Source organism: Pyrgilauda ruficollis, unplaced genomic scaffold, assembly GCF_017590135.1.
Source record: "Pyrgilauda ruficollis isolate IOZ18807 unplaced genomic scaffold, ASM1759013v1 scaffold12, whole genome shotgun sequence".
NCBI classification, from domain to species: Eukaryota; Metazoa; Chordata; class Aves; order Passeriformes; family Passeridae; genus Pyrgilauda; species Pyrgilauda ruficollis.
The window spans coordinates 14298876-14315543 of NW_024510321.1; the positions used below are offsets into that span (position 1 = coordinate 14298876).

General features: G+C 39.7%; 1 protein-coding gene across 1 annotated transcript in view; it reads right to left on the minus strand.

Moving 5' to 3' along the window:
• The window catches only part of LOC121365118 (amyloid beta precursor protein binding family B member 1 interacting protein), a 48446-nt gene that overhangs the window by 10635 nt on the left and 21143 nt on the right, over positions 1-16668 (minus strand). The window contains exons 7-9 of the mRNA XM_041489084.1: positions 14454-14528; positions 13142-13285; positions 9614-9724 (exon numbers count right to left, since the gene is read on the minus strand). Coding sequence (XP_041345018.1) covers positions 9614-9724; positions 13142-13285; positions 14454-14528 — 330 coding nt within the window. The remainder of the gene's footprint in view (positions 1-9613; positions 9725-13141; positions 13286-14453; positions 14529-16668) is intronic.

The following is a 16668-nucleotide window of genomic DNA, read 5'->3' on the forward strand; positions in this document are numbered from 1 at the left end:
CCCCCCCCCATTTTTAAACACCACAGTGTGTGTTTTTATTACAAGCAAAAATAGAAGACTTCCATAATTTTAAAAATGGCTCATGCAAGCATCTGGAAGAATGGCCACACTGCATAACAAGGCAGAGGAGCTCAAGGCATAGAGCAAGCTAGGTAATGGTGCTGCACATACACACAGCCCTGCCATGGGGTTCTGCTTCTGGGGTGCTCAAGAGAGGCTGCTGCAGACCTCTCCTCTGGAGCACCCTATGGAAATACCAGCTTCACAAGAACACCTGTACTGTGTCAGATCAAAGGTCCCTGAACCCAGCACCTGGACTCTGAGAGTGGCCAGAAATGAGGCAAGAGGAAGTACAAGATAAGTATATCCTTCTCTTAGCTCTCTGTGTACAATGATTTTCAGCGGTTTTCTGAGATTCATGAGGTTTCTCCATAAATCCAGTTCTCTTTCAGGTACTTCTTCAGGTTTTATTGAGCACAAAGAGAGTTCTGGCATCCACAACAACAACAACTTTTACAAGTCTGTGACACACTCTATGAAGCACCACCTCCTTCTCTGAACCTGACTGCCACTAGCTCTGTGTAACTTTCTTGTTTTGGAAGAGATGCTGAATGCCTGATCCCTAGCCACACCTTTCCATGCCACTCCTGAGCCTAGAGATCCTCATCATACTTGTAGCAAGCTGTGTCTCCTTTTCAGCCTATGGGCTTCTAGTCTCTTCAGTCATTCTTCAAGTCAAATAATTCCTTACCTTTGCTTATCCTTGTTGCTCCTGATTGATACTTTTAAAAGTTTATTATATATTCTCTTTGACATGAGAGGATCAGAAGTGCACAGGCTAACAGAAACCATGAACTTGTGCCATGGTAAGGCAACATTTGCTGTTTTATCATCTATGTCTTTCCTAATAATTCCTAATGCTTGATTTATATATCTGGCAACTACTGAGCACTGTACCTCAGCCTCACAATGGCCTTTCAGAATTCCTCAGTCTGCCCTTTCCTCGATGATGTGAATAATATCATCAGCAAATTTCCTCATCTCACTCCTTACCCTTGCCTATGAATATTTTCAGACTGTGGGGGGGGTCTCACAATTATGAGAAGTTGAGGGGGAATATTAAGTGAACAAGGTGACAGCATCCCTTGCTGGATAGCATGTGAGTTACTTACTGGCTACCCTTTACCCTGTCATTTGCTGGCTATTGTCTCCACCAGGCAATCCATCTCAACTACTGATACTCACCAGTGGGACCTATTCCAAATTGCCCCAATCAGTTCCATGATTAAATTACTCCAATCAGCAACCATGATTAAGTGCACAGTCACAAATATGTGCTGTCAATTAGGGACCAAACTAGCAGGCTGCTGAACCCCCAGCTCTGAGAAGGAAGGTCAGACGCCTCAGAGCCACGCAGGCACCCTGTATAATCCCTTTGTTACAGCTGAGAACTGTATTGTCTCTCATTTTCCAAGAAGCAGCAGCAGCACTGGCTCTTTTTACATGTGACTTTCTGAACGACACATAAAGCTTAACTCATTACTGGATCCACAGCCCACTGAGGTCAACTGGAAATATCCCCCTCACCTCACAAGAGCTTTGGGTCAGGCCTAAGGAGGACTGTTCCAGGCTGCCAGTACAGAGGCTGCCTACAGCAGCTGTTGGCCAGATCACAGGAACAAGCAGCGGCAGCACCAAGCTCAGCCCTGCAGGTTTCTACCCTTACAAGATTATTAGTAACTGGTTCAGATGGAGACCTTTGGCTTCCTCTGGTTTTTAGATGCATGAAGCATGCCAATTTAGTTAGGAAGGTAAAATGTTTCAGCTGAGAATTGTCACAGCCCACCAACCCCACCATTTGCTCACTTGGAGGAACCGTATCATAGTGGAATTGCTTCAGCAGTACAGCGGCAGAAGTCTCGGCTCTCAATGCTGACCTTCACAAGCTCAATTTTCCACTTGAAACTTCACATAAAATCTACTACATAGTGCATAAAAATGGTGACTCAGAATAAGCAATTTGAAGAAGAACCTAGGCAACTGGAAGTGCCTGGAAATGTTGACTGGTAGAAGATCCCTAAATGATTCTATGACTCTATGTGGACCAATTTCCTCCTTTCACAGCTCCTGTGTCTCAGGAGAGTGTTTAGTCCAGCACACAGACATAAGCAGCTGTAGTCACTACGCAAGTCTGGTTTTACTGTGAGACTAACAGAGGTCAACAACATCAATAACAGCCATGTGAGAAATACTGTACTTTACGGCAAAAAAACACTAACCTCAGTATGCCACACCTCATACATAGACAGATTTTTTTTAATTTATGAATTAATGAAAGACAACTGCTTCAGTAGTAACAACTCTAGAAGTAATAGTTTAAAAGAAAAGTGGAAATATGCAAGTAGAAAAGCTCTCCAGAATCGTTCTCAAATTAAAAAAAATTGAATAGTGTTTCGAGATAATATGGACTACAATGAGCCTTCATCTATCGATGTCAAAACTCTTAGTAATGATGAATTAGTCGCATCATTGAGCCTGATTTTGTATGTACTAAGATCTGAGCATCTCAAACATCAGGCTGCTAAAGGATGTGCCATGTTTCACCCAGTAAAGGACTGAAGAGGCTTGGAACAGAACCTAGTATTCTCCCCTGTCCCACTGTCTCCTCTGTAAGTATCAACTGCCTAGAGATAAAAAAAAAAAAAAGCAGAAGCACTTGAATATAAAGAGTTTGTTTTCTGGAGAGGTTTAAAAAAATATTTGTCCACAGATAGCATTTTCAGATATAAAGTAAACTCTTTGCCTACGGAAAAAAGATAAAACACATTGAAAACCTGAAGAAATGGGAACTGAATGATGTGGTTTCTATGGTGTCTGCCAAAACAAATGACTGAAGGCCATGTGTGCATGAAATTGGAGATTATCCAAATAAATGTTCTTTTGCGTTGCCTTCTTCCAACACTGAAGATGAAAAGTAGACTGAAGTTATTCAGGCATCTCATTGCATTCCTTGCCCCAAGTATATGGATCATTGCTCATCTCTGAGGCAGAAACAATAGCCAGAAGCATAAAGAGTGACTAACTTTGGATCACAAGCTTTGGCTTTTGGCCGAATTTTCACAAAATGCTCAATGCTTTTGGATACCTTAACTATTACCAGTGAACTTTGCTGTGTTGAACCAGCTTCTCTGAAAAGCTGAGACTCTTCTGGCTCCTATGTCTGGAAGTAGAATTAATAGTACCTTTCAAAAATCACATTGAAATGGGTGAGATTTGCAATGTACTATTCATCATTCAGATGCTATTCACCCCTTCCATGAAGATGATCATACTTAACTGATCTCTTGAAGATGTGTGAAACTTTTATACTCTATGTATAAAAGAGTAATTGCCCTATTATTAAGGAAATTATTTTTTTCACCTACATTTCTCTAATGATCTGAGGCAAAATTTTTAGGTCATTAAAAATATATGTAATAGCCATTGCAACCAAAGAGGTCTGATTTATGCAGGAAGTAATATTTTCCAAAGCTATCATATTCAATTTCTCCCTGTGCATCCTTATTCTCCCTGCTGTTTATACATTAATCTAGCAAAACTGTGCATGTACATGACTGTAATCCCACATACCTGAAAGTGTTCTGCAATAAAAAGTATTTCTACTTCTGCTTTCTCAGTTAATCTAGCAATGAATAAGTGCTTCAGTTAATCTGAAACACTTATCTGAAGCATTTATACTAAAACAATTTCCAGATCTTTCACATTAAAAAACAACAACTCCTGCTTTCTGTCTTGGTTTCCTGCACTAGCCATTTGTTCTACATAGTTGTTATTCCTAGTGTTTTCTACCTAAAACACTCTAATTCTCTCCATCTACCTTTTGAACTGTCTTTGTGTTGAATGCATTACATACATGAATCAGCCTGTATGGAGCACACAGCATGTGAGGGAGGAGGGAATCAGGAGAGAAGCAGCTAAATAACAGATCATCTGCTAGAATTATGCTGCTATTGCAAACAAGCTATTCTTTTTGAAAATTTATTTCCAAAATTCTTTGGATAATTACATTAAAAAAAAAAATGGTGCCAAATGATGCCAGGAAAACTTAACTGTTTAGACTGCACAGGAAAGTGTACCCAGCTGTAGAAATAGAGGATGATTCACCTTTGTCTCAGTTTATCCCCAGGAAATAATTTTTTTTTCATCCTAGATTAATTCAGCATTATGCACCATTACCTCCAGATTACTCAAGCATAACCAGCACCAATAAACTATAATTAAATCCACTCTTTGTCACAGGCACATCAGACTGACTAAACCAGCAAATTTGCATATAGATTACCTTGCTATTTGTCTGCTTTGAAAGATTTTTCAACATGGTGTGACAAAATCAGCTCCTGGATGAGCAGGCGTGCGCATGCACACACAGAGACAATCCACAAAATGAACATTATGGTCACCATTTCTGCTCAGTGCAATAGATGCTGTTGAAAGCATGATGGACAGATCCCTTCCTTTCTGGTGAAATACCTCATGTTTGTGGGCTTTCCGTTTCAGAATATGAAATAAATCATTAAAGGTCTCATTTAGTTCCACAGCCTTTTCCCATATAACATGAGATGGTGAATGAGAAAATTCAGGGAATCTAGATATAAAACCACACATTTTTAAATGCAAAGGGGGGTCTGAGGAACTAAACCATTTCTATTTGCTGTGTGCAGTGTGTGAATATATTTTTGCTGGAAAGCAGAGAGAATTTTGTTCCCTCACCATTGCTCTCCGAGGAGTGGCCAGCACTCTGTGCAGGGTGGCACGGACAGCTGTGCTGTGATCTTCTCCTGCCTCCTCTGCTGGGAACAGAGTGACAAATCCAAACTTGAGAGATGCAGTTTTGAGTGAGGGTCTTTTTTCAAACTTGGCTGACCTTTCCTTTCCTCTTCTCTGCATATGGAGATCTCTATTAGGAAAAGACTCACTTCATCTGATGTCAAAGTGAAGGGTGGGATCTTTAATTTTATGAAAGCATTAGACAGGCTGAGTACAAAATAGGAAGAATCTGCACATTTGCAAGAGCAGATGTCCAAAAATTATTTCTTAGAGGCTCTGTTTTTAATATTCTGAGAGTTCTTTGTGTTGTTCCTGGATTTTGAAATGCGGGACTTCCTTTGAGGGAGGAAGGTTTATTTAGCAGTGATATAGAACAAGTGCACTGAAGAAGTTTAAAGCTCAGCACAGACTAAATAGCGCCTGGGAAATAAAACAGAGTTCCTCAAGTTTTTAATTGCCCCAAAGCCTAAGGATTCCCAAAAGCCAACTCCACTGGAGGCTCTGTGCCAGGCTGCAGTCTTGCCCTCAGGACCCAGCCACACTGGTCCCGGTCTGCTGCACATGCACAGCTGCAGGTGGCCCTGCTCTCACCTCCAGCCAGCCAGCTGTGCTCTTTCTGGTTGGTCACAGCTGGGCTTTCTGCTGCCTGATATGAGGAAGTAGCTGCTTTGTTCTGTTATTGCAGTTGTCTCCTGAATCATCCTGAAAGGAAACTTCTGAATAAGCTCAGCAAAATGCTCCCTCTTTTAATTGCTTCTGGCACCCCACCCTTTTGCCTATTATCTCCTCAGTATCTTGATTATTAACAAATAAGCAAAGCACATACCATTTTCGTGCTGAAGTATAGTATATACAGTGAGATGCTGACATAATGGGAACAAATGATAAAGAAGGAACACTCACAACACATGGTGCTTCTCTAGCTGTAAGAGGAATATCCTACAGCACAGATCTGCAGATAAGAATACTTATATTTTAGCTAGTTTAGATGCAGCTCCAATATCCCAGGCTGCAAAAACCACCCCAGCTTCAGGCTAAGTATGAAAGCAACCTGCCCATGATATGCATGATATTGTTGCTACACTAATACCAGCACCCAAGCCAGCCTTAGCTACATAACCCAGGTATGACCACTGAAGTTGCAATGAAACACCTAGATCATACAGAAAACAGGGCAGAGGGAGCAGCTCCTGGTGACGGGATGCATGTTAGCTGGGACAGGCACTATGACCAAAAGCTCACTGTCTCTGAAAGCCCTATACCTAACTGTAGCCAAGGAGAAGAAAATGGAGAAAAAGCCCACATCCCATTTAGAGAGATCAAAGTGAAGCCACAGTCAAAGAAATGTCATGAAGACTTTGAGGCAACACCCACATTATTCAGGGCTGTGTCAGACAACCGGAAAAATCTTGTTCTGGCTAAAAACATGTAGGTCACTGGGACCGTAGTTAGCATTAATTACATTGTTTACATTCTCTTTACATTCTTGGCAATACCTGGAGCATAGATGTAAAAATGGCAAGAATGCTCTGCTCATTTTTCCTGAGTGCTCTTCCCTCCATAAAGACACAGCATAAAGATGACCAAGACAGGGCAGGAGGCAAAAGGAAATGTTTTCTCTTTTCCCCCTGCTAATGTGAGACAAGACCTTTAAAGCAGGAACAAATACTACAAACATATATATTATTTGTTTAGAAGGCTCATCATACAACTGGGGACTGGAGGAAAAGAAAGAACACTTCCTTCAAGTATTAGGCCATATTCAACTACAAACCAGCTCACCTTACTGGCCATTTGCTGCCATTTGAATGAACAAATGTCCCTGTTTTTGAAGTAAAGATGCGAATAGCTTAACCACTGACAAATGAATATGGCATTTTTTCAACTCAGTTCTCAAAGCTGAAAATATAGTTCTGAATTCAGCATGATTTTCCACCTAGCATAGAAGCAAGGTACTGCTGAAGCCATTACACCCTTGCATTTCTCCTGTACTATAAAGTATAAGCTCTTGCCTCAGAGCTGGCCAGGTTCTTTTGTTATGTTTGGAACGCAGCAGAGCAAGTAACTTGGCTGATGACTGCTCACTGTTTTGACACAGCAGTTCCTAAGGGGGTCCTCAGAAAGAAATTTTTAAATTCTTAAAATTTTTAAATTCTTAAAAAAATTAGCGTCATGCTATTCAAAAACTTTCCAAGCGGCATTACAGCTTGCCAGACCTAATGAGGGCTTCCAGACTCTTTTTCCCCAATTATTTCCTTTGCTTTACAGCCACCTCAGAGAACAGCTAGCATGGGCTGTGGCTGCTACTCTTTCAATTACCTTCCCCCATTTGTTGTAAGACAGATAATCTTATCCTGCCCTCTGTGGCAAGGCACACATAGGGGAATGGCAGAGCTGTGAAGACACAGCAGAGCCTTGGCTGTGGAGAAATTTCCAGCTGTCTTGGACTGAACTGGGCATCCAAATTCCTTCAAAATTAGTAGGCTTCCTGTACATAAAAACAGATGTTTACCCATTAAATCCATTGCCTTTTCCTCACTGCACCTGTCTGTGAGAGTACTGTTATTTCTTCTTGAGGACTTCATTTGCAAAATACGGCAGGATGAGAAATATCTCAAGAATGATGGTTTGTTTTCCTTTGACACGTCAGGACAAGTGTCTCCCAGCAAGAGAGATATTTTCTTCTGGGAGATTTACAGATCAAACCAGACAGGACAAAAATGTGACTAAGTGTGATAAATGGCTCAGTGTTACCGTCCACACACTTTTGTGTCACCAAGGATCCAATCAGAGAGACTGACATTTAACTTTGCTCTTTCCCTCAGCCCACAGATCTCAAGATGTATCACATCCTCAGCTACAGCCTCCAAAGGTAAGCCAAGGATATGAGAGAACTAATTTCAGCAGCATGGCTTTAAAAAGTAGAATTAATACTCTATTTATATATAGAACTCAAATTAATGTTCAGAAATTATAATAAATATTAAACTCTCCACCACCCTCAGAAAGCCACCCTAAGTGGGAGACTTTCACTTCTGAAACAACAGAAATATGAAGATATCAGTATTTGCCTGTACTTCCTGACCAACTCCAGCCCCTGCAAGTCAGCCATTAAAAAAGCCAAGTCTGAAACTGAGTGGGTAAAGAATCTACCAAATGATGATTTGTAGTAATTAAAAGGAAGAACAAGCACTGTAATATAATCTATTCATCACTAAGTTACATAGTTCAGAAATAATTAATGATACAATGTTTTTTCTAGGATACTGCAAACACATTTTAGAAGCATCAGAGCAAACACAACTTGCTAAGTAGGATTCATACATTTATAAACCTATTATACATGAAGCTTTCCTGTGTAAGCTTTTGATCTTGTTCTTCCACTTTCACATTGAAGCTACAGCACTAACATCACATGAAATAAGCAAGGATTTCATTTCAGTGTGACTTTTTCCTAAAGAGCATAACTCTTTCCAGAAAATATGGCAGCAAGTCCAGAAAGTTATCTAACTATTATGAACAGTTAAACACATTGCTACATGCATTAAAAAATCATGCTTTTATTTTCATCTGAACAGAATGTGAATAACTGCTATTAAATTAGTCAGACTGTTCTTAAACCAGTCATCTGTTTAGAAAATCAATTTCCCCTTGTTTTATACATCAGCTCCCTTTTTCCTTTTTTTTCACTAAAGGTTGTACTTTTCAGAAGCAATGCTTACCTGTTAACTTCTGAAAGTTCACCTGTGTTTCTTGTAGAGTGTTTTGTGGAGGACTATAGTATTAAAACTGCTCATCTGTGTTAATTAGATACATCTGTTTCAGAAAATAAATCTGTCTCTAGAAAACACTTCTGCATATATCCTGGCCATATGCAAATTAGGCTAGCAGACATTTTGGAAGTGAATAAAAAAGTGTGCAACTACAACCCGAAATGTGGTACTGTAATTGACCTCTGATATGAATGTTTCCTGTACTTTTTTTTCTGAGATGGCAAGATACTGTGTTTTCTGACAGTTTGTTCACACTGCACGCCTATAAAAAGAAAAGCAGCAACAAAATTATCTTCTGTCTTGTACACAGTGATAGGACAGATAGCAAGTGAGGCTAAATTGCTGCAACCTCAAAGCTTCATTTCTGCTGTCTGAACTAGGTGAAAAACATGGGTTTCTTTTTCTTTCCTGAGAGGAATGCAGAATTCCCAGACTCTTTGCAGTGCTATTACCTGGAGAGGCAGCAATGAGATACTATTGAAGAACAAGCATTGATTTTCATGAGTGGATGAGCAATGTATTTTGCCTTCCTGCCAGAAACAGCAGTGCAATAAAATATGACAAAGGAGATGCCTATTCCTGCAAAATTTTGCATCTCAGTTCAACAAACCCCTCAACAGGTATGACCAGACCACAAAAAAAGTAGACATGCTTTTTGGTGTATAATCCATAGTGCTCATAACACCAAAATTAGAGACTGCCAGACTTCTCATCATACATCTGCCCCAGGTGTCATCTGCCCAAACGTGTCCAGTCACCTGAACAGTCAGCATTTTCAGCCCTGTTTTGAAGACAACTTTAGGATGAAGTGTAGACATTAATCACAGGACTATCAGTAATAAAATTAGGGTCCTAAATGTATGTTGCTGATAACAATGAGGCAAAGAAGAAATTGCACATGATTTTGCAGTAGTTACTCTATCTTATCAGGATCCTTGGAGATTTAAACTGAAACATGTTTGCATACAAAAGAAACTCTGTGACATTTGCAGAACTTTTTTTTTGTACATTACCTTTAAGACGAAGCAGTGATCTGTAGGTGCCTTATATTTGAGTTTGTGTTGATAACCATAATACACGTTCACATTCTCAAATTGAAGGAAGCATGCCAGATCCCGTGATGTCTACAAATGAAAACCAAGCCCATCATTGTTAGAGCAAATTGAATTTTTATGTGAAACTTATTAATAGGACCTTTATCAAATGCATGAGTGCCAGTGAAGCTGACTGAAAAAACAAGGATTAATTCTAAGTGTCTGCTTTCTTAAAATAGAAATTGGAAGAGGGTCAGTACATATTATGAATGATCTATAACACAGCTCAACATTTTGCTCTTGTTCTGGTCATGCTGTGCTTCATTGCTTTGTGTGGAGATTTTAGCTTATGTGTAATATGACAAAGAGAACACCACAGTAATAAACCACACCCTTAAAATTCTGAGTGGAGAAAAAAGGTTTGGGGTTCCAAATTGCTTTGGGACCTTGTTTTTCTTTTGTACATGTAACAAACAAACCCTCACCAGGAAATAAGCACATGTTTAATCTGTTTTGCTTTGAATTTTCTCAAATTTCTTGGCTTCACTCAATTTCTGTTTATCCTAACATTTGCTTTTTCACAATATGCTAAAGTAATAAGGTTTCTGTTGCTGGCATGTTTCTCAGTGATGAATTCTGTGTACAGTAGCTTTTGCAATCCTTTGTGTGGAAATGCATAAATAGCCATTTCACATGGTCACTGCTGGCTAAACTGAGAAATCAGGAAATTGTTGGGGGGGAAAAAGGAAAAATGAAACAACAAACCACAAGCTCCCTCTATTCCTAAAAATGGGGTATGAAATTATTTGGGAGTACGTTATAATATGCATATGATGGTTCTTGTCTGCTGTTCTCATTGTTAATGATATTTTCATTACAATATACCCTTGAGATGGCTTTATTTACAAACTGAGTTTGCAAGGAAGATATATGATGAAACACTTCCTACTTGATGTAGACAGGACTTCTCTCTTTCTCCTGTCTCTGCTGCAGCTGATGATGCCAGAGATTTCGCCAGTGAGTGTGTGGACCTCGTTTTTTCAAACATTCTTAAGTTCCTAAATGTGCTCAAATAGATCCAGTATAATGTGTTGTTCCTTTCCTTTAGGAACCTGGCAATAGTGATTAAGACCAATATGAATGCAGTTGTTATTATCTTCTAAGGAACAGATTTTTATGCAATGGACAAAGGCGCTTAATGTGAGTATTTGTGCAATGTTAACATGACACAAAAACGTTAACATGACAAAGCAACACAATTAACAGAAATAGATTTTTTAATTATCTTTTATTCTGATGCTTTTGTTTTGTGACCCTGTCCATTAACAGCACGTTTTTGAATGGGATGTAAGTAGAGCAATGCTGAAGAAAGAAATTAAGACAGCAGTGCTGACTGATGCTGGTTTGTTAACAAATAACTCTGAAACAAAAACCACCACAAGCATGTGTATAAAATTATCTGAATGTGCCCCTGTATTTTCACTTTTGCCATGTATTTTGCAGCCAGCACAAAATGCCAAAGGTACGTCAGATGTCTTTGCTTTTTTGTAAATACTGAAAACGGGAATATATTGGATGAATTTTAAAACAGCTGCAGCAGCTGAAGATAATGTTGTCTGCCAACTGTTCATTTCTGTACCTCAAAGAAAGACTGCTCTGCCCACAACTGAATGATGTGCAAGGTGCACGTGCACCTTTCGTGCTACCCTGATAAGGGATGAACTCTCATAATTTAAGGGCTTTGACTGAAGAGCTCTACTGAATTCTACTGCAGTGCTTTGAGATGTTTACCACCCTCACAGCATCCTGCTCATGTCCCAGAGATTAGATCTCCACAACAGACACGTATACCTCATCCTCAGCTGTTCCAATACAGAGTGCAGTAATCACTGAGATCACCATTAAGCACAAATTTGAACTAAGAGCCTTGACTTTCTCTGGAATGGCTAAGACATGGGCATAGGCATCCTTTTGCTGAAGGCTGTTACAGATGCAGGAGCAAATAGATGACTGTGCTACCATTTTAAAGAGCTGTGACTATCTTCCAAAGAACTAGATTTGTTGTGGTAATATAGTGACTTTAAAGCATACAATTCCCAAAACTGCTCAGTTATAGGCAGGGTGGTACACAGGCTGTTAAACAGGCTGTAAAGATGAACAGGCAGTAAAGTGTTAAACAGCTGTTACAAGGGGACTGTGTTGCTCCATCTGAGCCTGTGTTTACAGCCTATCACATGAAAAAGGAAAGCACTTCCCTCATTTGCACTGTGATGAAAAGTCACTGGAACCAGGTATCACTGGATGATGAAAAAAGGCTGAGTAACTCTCAGGACACGCTTGCCTTGCTTTGGCATTTTAACTACTGGTCATTGTTGGAGGCATGCTACAAGGTAATGTCCAAGATGGACTTTGCATTTGACTACTCTTTTTCCACCTTAAGTGCCTTCTAAATAACATTCTAGATCCTAATTGATAGGATGTTGTGTGTACAACATGATTTGAGGCATGAAAGCCATTATCTCAGGGTCAGGCAAAGTCAAAATAAATTGCAAGGTGATCTGTGTTTCACTGTGGTTCGGTTATAAACGTAGGTCCATGGAGCAGCAGCACAACACCCCTTTACGTGATTTTTTTTTCCTTTGTACTTTAGTCTGGAAATAGCGGAAGAGTTAAGTTTCAAAGCACAAATCCTAACAGTAAAGCTTCACCAGCAGCAGCATTTCTAAATATGAAGCATTAGCAGAGCTGTAAGTGATAACAGAAGTAGTTTTCAGAACACACACACACACACACACACACACACACCAAAAAATACCACCAGTCCCAGAATCCACTGTTCTACCTGTAGAATCACTGTGGAAATGAAAAGCCAGCTACCCCTACATCCAATACATCCAGTGCTGGCAATTCAGACTCTCTAAATATTTTGTAATATTAAATGTAAGTAAATTTGATTCAGCCAGATAGATACTTCTGACTCACTTCTTTCTACACAAAGGTCAGTCTTAAAATGCCATAAAAGACACAACACATTCTCTAGGTAGAGATCACTGTATTAAAAAAGTACAGCATTTCATGTGCTGGTTACTCGTGCAGAAAGTCTGTATCAAGCAAAGTAAAATTCTACCTTTTTTGTGACAAGAAATTAGTTTACTTGACAACTTTGTAAGATTTTCTTTCACAGGGAACCCATATAATAGTGAAGCATTTTTGCAGCTCACTCCCAGCTGATGGGTGCTATGCTGTTCTTCTTTCCCCTCCTGCCTTCCAGAGGAGCACTATTTTATTAATGCTTTTATCTATCCCTTGAAATCAAAAGGAGACAAACGTGACAGGATTCAGTGGCTGCATTCTAGCATTTGCACAAGTGGTATAGCCAAAGTTGAACCAGGGAAATCTGAGCCCTCAGATGCACCAGACAGTGCTCTTCAAATGTCACCTTGGGAGTTCTACACTTTCACTTCCATGAATTGTTTTATTGCTAAAAGGACTACTTGGCTTCCTGACCTTGGTTTTTCCTCTGGGTACATAATAAATTCCAGAAGCTCGTAGAAGAAAATAACGCCTCTTCCAGGACTTTTTTCCATCTTCTTTTAAATAAAGGGCCCCTTCAAGCTCTGGCACAATGACAGATGTCCCACAGAAGCTTTCCTGTGCAACAAGAATAATAATGCACAAAATAAATCCATTAAGCACAATCCTATCAAGATATAGCAGAAAAATGCTCTCTTGAAAAATAAAGACATTTCTTGTGACAGTTAACATATGAACACAGGGAGTGCAGTTACTAGGGAAATGAAAACCTTAGGCAAAGGAAACTTTTCCAGGCGAATACTGGGTGCTCACACACTGATAAAAAAGGCTTGCAAAACCTCCATCCTTTAGGGTCAAGCAAAGGCTTTTAACTAGACATAGATGTGCTCAGTGAAGGCTACAGAACAGAGTGGTTGATACTGTTGGGTTTTTTCCTCTACTGCAGTGTTTATAGGTTCTGTAGAGAAATACTTTGGTAGGAAGATTCTTTAGAGACTGTAGAGGAACACTTTGGTAGAGAGATTCTTTAGAGAATGCTCAGAGCTCTAAAAACAGCTCAATCTCTGCCTCCACTTTGAAATACACGCTAGCATTTAAAACACTGTTTAATCAGATATACTAATTGTTTGCTTGAAGGACTTACTGTTGGGTAGTTTTTAATGCAAACACTTAAAACTTATCACTTAATGTTTTCATTTAGAATTTACCAAGATTTCCGCTGGTTAACACCGGATGCCTCAATTAGATGCACTAATTTTGAAATGTGAGTTCTTAGTCGCCTGAGAAAAGCATTTCCTTTGTGAGCTTTTACTGAACTGCTTGCCTGGAGAACTGTGGCAATTCTTTTCTTTCAAATAACTCTGGATTTTTCTCTTTTGTGCATACATCTGAAGGAAAACTTGAGCAGGAAAGGCAAGATATTAAACAGACTTTCTGGAAAAGTGAAGGTGTCTTTTTCTGTTGTAGTACAGCTAATAAGTTGAGAAGTAAATCCACTTCTAACCTAAAGATGATTGATTGGTACTGATCAACCTTACTAACAATAAAAGGTCCCAAGGGCTGGTCTGAGAGTGAATAATCTGCATTTTTAATGAGGAGCAGCTGATGCAGAGGAAAGTCAACATATTAAACACGAGATACAAAGACACAAATGACCACAGAACTTCCTGTTGTTACACTATTTCCCACAAAGAACTAACTACATGTTGATAGTTCTGCAGAGCAGATGCAAATGGTGGCAGAGTTTTGGTGACATTTGCATCAGCAGCCTAATAATTTGTCTTACCTCCAGCAAAGCCTCTTTGTTTTTATCATTCATTTCTTTGCTTTCTTTCTTCCCTTTGTTCGCCAGGTAGAAATTCTGACAAAGACACAAAAGAAGCTCATGTTCATTACAAAGCTGGCAATACAAGTAACTAGATTGCTACAAACTCACTCAATATTTACTGAGCCTTTCAATACTGAGTACCAATCAGCAGGTGTGAGAGACAGATGCTTATGGACTCTTCTAACAGATAAGTTTAATCACATCTGCTGCTCATGAATTTTAATTCTTTATTCTGAATATAATCCAAAGGTAATACAAGATTGTTTTTGCCCATGTAAATATGGCCTCCATAAATTTAAACTAGTGGCTTACGTTTTTGGCTGTTTTTCTGGATCAATGTGTTTGGGTTTTAGCATTCCCATTTTCATTGCTTCCTATATTATTACAGCTTGTAGAGAACCTAACATTTGATTGCATACTGATATACAATAAATACAATGCAGTATCAAAAGGCTAGAAGGCATTTTCCCTACAACCCAATCTAGTAATTTGCATGCTATGTGTCTTACACTCTGGCTACAACTCAGCTGTCAATTTTTAGTTAAAGTGCTTATATGTCAAAGCCTTTATCCAAAGTTACTACTTTCTACTTTTGTACCCCTGCTCATGCTCTTCAAAGTACTTTTATGCAGTAAAGAAACTGTTCAAAAATCAAGAAGAAATCTGAAGAAGTGATCACCAGGATATCTTGGCACATGTGCTCCAGCCTACTGAAAATAAGTTTCTGTGAGACTGCAGCTGCCCTCGGAGGACCCAGCGCCTACCTGCCCCACAAAAAAGGAACCTCAGTGCCTCAAGGACATGCTCACCCATAAAAAAAAATTCTCCCACTGTTAAACAGCAGTAACCAGTCTGCATCCATCTGCATTGTACAGATGGACAAAGGACAGCACTTAGACTAATGTGCAAATTCTGACAAGTGGGAAGGATGCTGGGACTCGTGTGCTGGAGCATGTGCAGTGGCTTTGCTCCACAGCAAGCAGGGCCAGACAAGCAGAGCTGGCTGCCTGCAGACTGTAAGGCAGTGAAGGAAGTAGGGAGATCAAGGATGGAAATAGCATTTGGATCCATGGCCTAGAGGCCACAATGGTTAAACTCAGAGTTCTTGTGGTTTACAGTTTTTCAATTTATCTGACTTTTTATCTCTATTTTTTCATGTCTCAAGACTATGAGAAAGTGACAACATATTTATACGCCTAGCACTCCTCAACACCTAAACTGCAACAGAAATGTAAACATTACCAAAATAAAAAACATCAAAACCACCAAACAATACTAAAATAAAAGTGAGGCGTGTGTAAATAAAGGAACAGGCTGTTGCCATAGTATAAGAAAGAAACAAACAAGCAGCAAATCTGCCCTGCCAGTAGACCACATTTACAGCAGTGCAATTTATCTGAAGTGAAGCCGTGCTCTTCCACACAACCACATCTTCTTTTCCAAGCAGTGCTGTGAACAGATGTCTGCCAGAATGCAAGCCTCAGAGCAGACCATTTTTGGAGGGGCACCAGGAGAGGAAGCAGAAGAGGTCTGGGTCTCAAAACCAGTTCTTTAAAAATTGCTTTCTTAGAAGTTCACATCAAGTCAGTGGAGCTCAGAAACAGACACCTGCAATGTGGCCTATGCTGATGCCATGTCTGTGGCATGAGAAATTTCAACATTCAGTACAATAGACAGTTATCCTAGGAAATGCTGCTGGCTTCAGACTGCCGGGACATAATGTTAGTCCAAAGCTGTAGGTAAGCATACACTAAGGACCACAGCTTTGCAGTCACATCTAAAGACAATATTCAGAGTGGAAAAAAAAAACCAAAACCAAAATCAGCTCAAAACAAAACCCACTTAAAAGTTCTGAGCAGCTGCAGCCCAGTGATCTGCACATGTGCAACAGCTCTCCTTGACAGGCAGCCCTGGAGCCTCAGAGGGCACTGTTAGGTGGGTCGGGCCTCCGGACCTTGGGGTGGATTTGGAAAGTACAGGGACATGCAAGCTGTAAGGCTTCTCCTCTAGATCATTATAAAGACACAGTACAGCCACTAAAATACACAGTGAAGATTTATCAAGGTAAGTACACTTTGTTTCAACAAGGCTTGGCTCATCAACTTTACTACTAGTTGGGAGAGCATCCATCTGACATAGTCAGCCTTCTGTGAATTGATAATAGAAAAACAAA